This window comes from Euprymna scolopes, chromosome 43 (genome assembly GCF_053919585.1).
Source record: "Euprymna scolopes isolate OS-2025 chromosome 43, ASM5391958v1, whole genome shotgun sequence".
In the NCBI taxonomy this organism is placed as follows: domain Eukaryota; kingdom Metazoa; phylum Mollusca; class Cephalopoda; order Sepiida; family Sepiolidae; genus Euprymna; species Euprymna scolopes.
In genome coordinates this window covers 13,229,692-13,237,191 of record NC_136524.1, presented here as the reverse complement: position 1 = coordinate 13,237,191, position 7,500 = coordinate 13,229,692, and the positions used below count along the sequence as shown (strand labels likewise).

Below are 7,500 nucleotides of genomic sequence, written 5' to 3'. Positions count from 1 at the left end.
TATTCCGGAAGCTGTTCTTAAGATGAGGAGTTGGGGGGTGGGGTGATTATAGGGTGGACCTAATCTAAAAAAAAACAAAAAAAAAAGTTTTTTATGCGCACATAACCAACTATTTTTTTATTAACTTTTTTTTTTACTTTTTTATTTAAAAATTAGTAAATTTCAATGAATAGAATAATAAATCATTTATCATTAATATGTTTTTTTGGTTTTGTGTTGAATGAAACTTTTTTTTTTCATTACCACAATAATGAACCAATTTAAATCTTCCGGCATGCGTTTAAGGGTTACAAAATTATCAATAAATCGTTTAGTTACTAAGCCAACGTCAGTAAATAAAAAAAAAGTTACGTGCGCATGCATTAGCCTTGACTGGAGGGGGGGGGCTCAGGGAGCGACCATTAAATAATTATGCTGGTCGCCATGGAACTCAACGCCCAAGGAGTACCTACAGTTGCACTTATGTTATCGTGCTATTTTTTTAAATAGTATTTTCCTGTTAAATTCAAATTTTACAATATGTTTTTCTTTTATTAATTTGTTAAGTGAAAGTACAGATAACCCGGTCGGTTTCTAATGCGAGGAAAATCTAGCCCCCCCCCCCCAAAAAAAAAGGGGTACTCTGGATAATAACAAAGCATTAAAATTGCCTCAGTCTCGAAAGATTTCTTCTCTACTGAACGAGGAAAAAAACGGTGAAGTGTAGTTCACCTTCTGTTTCTCTCCCCTCTCTCTCCCTCTCTTAATATCTCTCTTTATCCATCTCTCCCTTTCCCTCTCTCAATCTATCTTTCTCTCTATATCACCCTCTCCATCTCTCTTTGAGCCCCTTTCTCTCTCTAACTCTCTCTATCTCTCTCCTTTCCTCTGTCTCATCCCTCTCTGTTTCTAACTCTCCCCCTCTCTCTGTTTATCTATCAATCCCTTTATCTCTCTATCTCCTTCTCTTTCTCTATTTTCCTCTCACTGTCTCTTTTCTATCTATATATCTTCCTCTCTATCTGTCCATCTGTAATCCCTCATCCTATTTTAGTCTCCTAAATTAATTACAGTGAATAAGGCATTGTCAAAACATGGATAAATCCTATTTTAGTCACCTAATTTACTGACTTTGAGAATAGAAGTTATTTGGAAATTACTGCTACCTTGAACAGCATCAGAAGTAACTGGTAAAACCTTTCTAATTAAATTGATTTTGGCAGCCATTTGGTAACAAAATGACATAGCCTTAGCCTTGCTGCATGAGGAATACCTGCGACCTTGCTGCAAAGTAGAAGAATTATTTATTCTACTTTAAAACATTCAATTTTTCAAAAATCTCATGTTCGACATCTCCAAAACATCCAATATGGGGAAAAATATTGCAGAAATGCAAACTTATTGTTTAGGATGAATGCACAATGGTACGCAAAAAATCACTTGAGGCTCTTGGTCGATCCTTGCAAGATTTGCGTGGCAATGTCAGACCATTTGGGAATGCAGTAATATTGCTTGCAGGAGATTTCAGACAAATGTTACCTGTTATTCTTCAATCAACATCAGCAGATGAAATAAATGCTTGCCTCAAATACTCTACTTTTTTGTTCCATGTGAAGACATTAAACTTAACTCAAAATATGCATGTACAGTTGCAGACTGTTCGATCTGCACAAAAACTTTTGCATCACTTGTGGGAAATTGGGTACGAAAAAGTGCCAGCTGATCAGAGTTAAGGGCAAAATTCTTAGACTTTTAACGTCTGTAATTTCTGTTTATTTCATCAAAAGAATAATTAGTTTAAAAGGTTTTTGCAGATATTCAAATTATAAGAATTCCATTTGACTGAGTGAATGAGCTATTCTTGCAGGTCAATACAAAGATGCCCATGAACTTAACGCTATTATTCAATGTAAAATTCCAAGTGAGGTAATCAAATACAAATCCATCGACACTGTTGTGAAAGCAGATAAAGTGGTTAATTATCCAACAGTTATATTTGCCAGGGATGCCACCGCATGTATTCCAACTGAAATTTGATGTACTAATTATCATGTTGTGAAATATAAACCAATCCAAGCTTTGCAATGGCACATAGCTTGCAGTAAAAAAAAATTAACAAACAATATCATAGAAACAACAATCTTAACAGGACCTTTCACAGATGAATATATCTTCATTCCATGCATTCCTATGATTCCATCGGATACATCATTACACTTTAGCAGATTGCACTTTCCAATTTTATTGTCATTTGTAATAACCATCAACAAAGCACAGGGAACAATCTTTACAATTGTGTGCCTTACAGTTACACACTGACTGTTTTTTTTCACATGGACAATTTATGTTACATATTCAAGAGTCACCAAACCGGAAAATCTCTATATCAGCTAAGAAAATGGAACAACGAAAACTGTACCCATGCAAAATGGAAATTTAAACCTATAAGAAACATGCTTTTTCTCATTTTGGAACTTTTTCCATTGCGCCAATTTGAGCCACAGCAACGCGTGGCAGGGTACAGCTAGTATATATATATATTCATATTCATGTACATATGTACATGTACGTATGTATACATAAATTTTTCTTTTCTTATCTTTCTCTTTCTTCTATTAGTAACTGATAGGGGTCTGAAAGCTGGTTGCTGACCGGGTGATCCATTAACATGCTCACATCTGCTGAACATCTTTCTCACCTCTATCTTTCTCTCATATTCTCTCTTTCTTTCTTCTTTACTCTGTTTTTTTCCACTATATTCACTTTTTCTTGGCGACAATTAAACAACAAAAAAAACGATACATTTCTCGTTGGCCTAAAACTAAATTTTGAAATATTCTTTAAACACTTAATCTATTTTAAGTATTATGTCACAATATGTATATGTGTGTGTGTATATATATATATATGTGTGTGTGTGTGTGTGTGTGTCTATATATTGATGACAGTTTTTATTTTTTTATTTTTAGAATGACGAAAAAGAAAGTGAGCAATCGTCACTTGATTTGGGTTTTCCAGATGATGATGATGATGGCGGTCAACCTGAAGGTAATTTACAATTAATATTATTTTTTGGACTGACTATAATCTAATTTTGCAGATTTCCTTTTCATTAACCGCTATACTAAGATGTTTGAGAAGGCAGCCGTCATATCCCTGAATTGCTTTACTTACCTTTGATCACAACTCTTTTATTAAGCCACTAGCGGGGATGTCCGGCGTTACCCGTGTGTTTGGAGGTATGTGTGTTGGGGGAAGATGGTAAAGCAAAACAAAATGGGAACTTAACTCTGTTTATATATTAAAAAGAACGATGTTAAACTTCTTTAAAAAAAAACAAAAAAAAACACGATTTCAATATTAAAAGTTTAAAAATGGAAAAAAAAATGTTTTGTAGGTGTAAAAGAAAAAAAAATAGTGGGGTTGGTAGCAGGTAGGCCAATAGGCTGACAACATACAACTGCACTACAGCGACGGAAGTTATGTAAGACATTAAATTTAGCGATTAAAAAGTGAATGAGTTCAAACAGGTGTTTGATTTTATTGAGGTTAAACATCACGCCATGGGAGAATGAAATCCGCAGTTAATTATTTCTGCGAGACAGTTGTTTTTTGGTTTTATTTTTTCTCTTCCCCAACTTGTTTGGGGGAGGGGAAGCTGAAATGAATAGCAATTGTTTGATATGATGGTTTTCACCAACATTTGATCAAACGCATGCGTGCCGAGGTTTGTTTTAGTTTCACTTTTTTATACCAAAAATCAAAAGAACACACCCATAGTCCAATAAATATGGTGAAAATCGCGCCCAAATTAAAGATACACACCAAGTCGTTTTGTAAATCTCAGATATTATCATCTCGGAAGCATATAATCTGTTATAAGAATGAGCAAACAACCCGAAAAAAGCCTTTGCCGGACATACACAAAAAATGTGCACACACACATTTTGCCTTTTATATATATAGACTAGCAGGGGTACCCGGTGTTGCCTGCGTGTGTAGTGTGTGTATTGGTGGTGGGGGTAAATCAAAACAAAAGGACCCTGTCTAAATATTATAAAAAAAACAATAAATGAATGTGATGCAATGTTAAAATTTCTTAAAATCGAAAAAACAAAAACTAAAAAAGAAAACACGAATGTGATGAAAAAAAACAAAAAAAAACGAATGTGATGCAAAGCGAACGATGTTTAAACTTCTTAAAAAAAATCAGAAAAAGAAAAAAAAAACAGCAAACACGAAAAATGGCATGAATAACCCTTTTTCAATATTAAAACTGTAGGTGTGTGTGTTGGGGTGGGGGTGAGGTAGATGGAAACTAAAAGTAACAATCCTGTTTTAATATTAAAAAAAAAACGAAAACAAAAACAAAAAAACAGCGAAAAAAGCTTTAGGAGGGAGGTAGGCTCGAACTCGAAGCCTTGAGGTTAATAGCCTGATGACATAGCATGACATCACAAAGGCAGAGACTGTAAAGAGTCAAAAATAAACGTTTAAAAACCCTGGTGGGTTTCTAGGTCAAATTCATGCCATAGCAACAACAGCAGCAGCAGAGAAAAACAAATTCACAGTGTGAATTTTGTAAGATAAAAGTGGCTGAAATAAAAGATTTTTACGATGTCATTTCGTAAGTGTTAGATATTATCATCTCGGTAGCATATAAAAAGTTATAAGAATGAGTGAGCAAGCCTAGAAGCAGCCGGAAAAAACCTTTGGCAGACATACAAAAAAATGCACACACACACACACACATTTTCGCTTTCATACATATATAGATTACCATAAAACCGTTAGCACTGGACAGGCTACTTAGCTAATTATAGAATGCAAAACACTTAGAAATATCATATAGTTTAGCCAATACAGAACTTTGAAAATATGCAATGATATATGATCATTCACACAATTCTGAGGCAGCTTGATCAGGATTGCAGAACACAATACAAATGGACATCACCGCTACATCTCTAAGCAAACACCAGTGTGATTATGCAGAGAGTTTCATGTTAATAGATCATCATGAGTTTGGTCTGTTCAGCACAGGGCGTTATTTAAGCATTGCAGTGGGGCAAGAATCATGAAATAATTTGTAGGCAACAGAAGCAACTGTTACATTTGGGCAAGTAGACAGGAGATTTAATCTAAGCAGATCATAAGGGAACAAGATCGCGGCAGTGAATATGTAGTATATATCTGATGGCACAACTTGGTATATGCTCAAGAGAATGAGAGAATAACCTAGCCAACTTTGGCAAACACTAGGGACCCGTAATATAATTGAGGATGAATCATTGTCTTATAAAGCTATTACTATTTAATGATGAATATATATCAATGACTCATAAAGTACTCTTTCTTAATTAACTCTTTGGTATGACTGAGGATTAAACCATTATGCAAAATGAATTGGTTATCATTTATTATTAAAGTTAGCCTTTTCATAATTGAATTATAATTTTAGGAATTTTAGTAATTTTAGTATTAGTGAATATGATCAGATTTATTATAAAATATGATTCAATCATACCTTATTCGATTTAACTGTTGGAAATTAATTAAAACCAATTGAAACAGTAAATTAAGTTATTATATTTGAAATAATAAGATAAAAATTTTTTCTGATTTTATAAGATAAGATGAGAATTGATTTGTCATATTATTTGGATTATTCAGACTACTGTTCTTATTTTGAGTGTTATTTTTACAACATTTCAGTTGATATAATCTCTAACTTTCTTCAACTTTATTTTATTACACTTTGCAATCTTTCTGCAAACTCTGAAATCTTTCTGCCAAGTTTGATAAGATACTCCTGGAGAACATTGTCCGAAATGCAAGAATAATACTCAAGATGAGAACAGTAGTTCAAATAATAAGATGAATACTCGATATTCTTGATATGATCAGTGTAAAAACACAATTAGAATAACTTAATAATATAAATCGAGGTAATATCACAACAAAACAAGTTCTCAAAATTTATATTGAGAAAACATTTTTTTATGTAAATTATGAAAAATATTTTCTTGATTCATATTATTTGGATTATTCAGACTATTATTCTTATCTTGGTTGTTATTTTCACAAAAGTCTGACTGATATAACCTCTGACCTTCTCCAGATTCATTATTTCAAACTTGGAAATTTGAACCATCAAATCTGGATATCTATATTAAATTTTTTAGTCGAACCCTTTATTTAATCTTCTTAGATTAAGATTCTTTTTGTTCTCTGTCATAACCTAGTCAAAAAGTGACATTTTTTTGTATGTATGGATTGAACCGTGCACCTTCAGAATAAAACTGATTGTTACTCTGTGCCTTTATTCATTACACACAGGTTCATGTGAATAATGTGAATATTATCAATAATGATCTACATTAAAGTACATTTAAAAAGATTCTGAAACAATTTTTTTGATTCATCTTGTTGGAATTAAACTTATTGAATTTAGTTTTTATTGATATAGTCGTCCTCATTTTTGATTAGGTGTTAACAGGACTATAGAGATTTTTTTTTTTTTTTTTTTTTTGAATTGTTGGGATTTTACCATGAGAAGAATCAACCTTTAGGGAGACAAATAGGAACAATATCTAGCATTACCATTTCCTGTCTTAGGGGTGAGGTGGATTTATTTAGTTCTATTCTAAGTAAGATAAACTATTGACTTCGGATAGAACTTAGATTTACTAAACTTTGATCCTTTCTTTTATTTTCTTTTTAACTAAGTCATCTGTTTTCTATTTTTTTTTTAATAGGATTTGGAAATTAAAATTCAGTTATTACAGCTTCATTTAGTCATTAAATTATTAATTGAAACAAATTGTTATAAGATAAGTAACCTTATAGTAATGCTGTTTTAATCTCTTATCTGTTATTGTGTTCTTGCAAAACATTCAATCTTTTAATTAAATGAGGATTTAATAAGAATGTTAAAGCCAGAAATAACTTTTGCTTCTAAATTGCTTTCAAATTTTTAAAGGTTCTGAAATATATAATGATCCAAGTTATATTTAAGTTGTCTTGCAATTTTAATAAAATGATGAAACTTCAATGAGCAACTTCTCTCCTGAAAAACTTTTTGTAAACTTTTCAATTTGACTAGATTTTCTTATACCAAAAATAAAGAAAATTGTTTTTTGTAGTTATGTTATTTTTTTTTTTTTACTTCAGTTCTTTCACCGACTCAACCCAGTGCAATGGCCCAAGCAGCTAGTGGTGGTTATGAAATTCCAGCACGACTTCGTACATTACATAACCTTGTCATTCAGTATGCTTCTCAGGGACGTTATGAAGTGGCTGTGCCACTTTGCAAACAAGCCCTTGAGGATCTGGAAAAAACTAGTGGCCATGATCATCCTGATGTTGCTACTATGTTAAATATTTTGGCTCTTGTTTACAGGTAAGACCTCTTTTTTTTCTTTTTACTAATATCATATACAAATGACTTTCAACTTCACTAGTAATTAAAATTTTAGATATTTTAATGGCTGTAATTGATATGAATTAATCTTTAAAATA

General features: G+C 32.3%; 1 protein-coding gene across 9 annotated transcripts in view; it reads left to right on the top strand.

The window, feature by feature from the left end:
* Positions 1–7,500, top strand: part of LOC145268194 (kinesin light chain) — a 418,880-nt gene that overhangs the window by 231,319 nt on the left and 180,061 nt on the right. For all 9 annotated transcript variants that reach the window (XM_080123445.1, XM_080123439.1, XM_080123443.1 and 6 more), the window contains 2 exons: positions 2,949–3,027; positions 7,153–7,381. In XM_080123445.1, the coding sequence (XP_079979571.1) occupies positions 2,949–3,027; positions 7,153–7,381 (308 nt within the window). The remainder of the gene's footprint in view (positions 1–2,948; positions 3,028–7,152; positions 7,382–7,500) is intronic.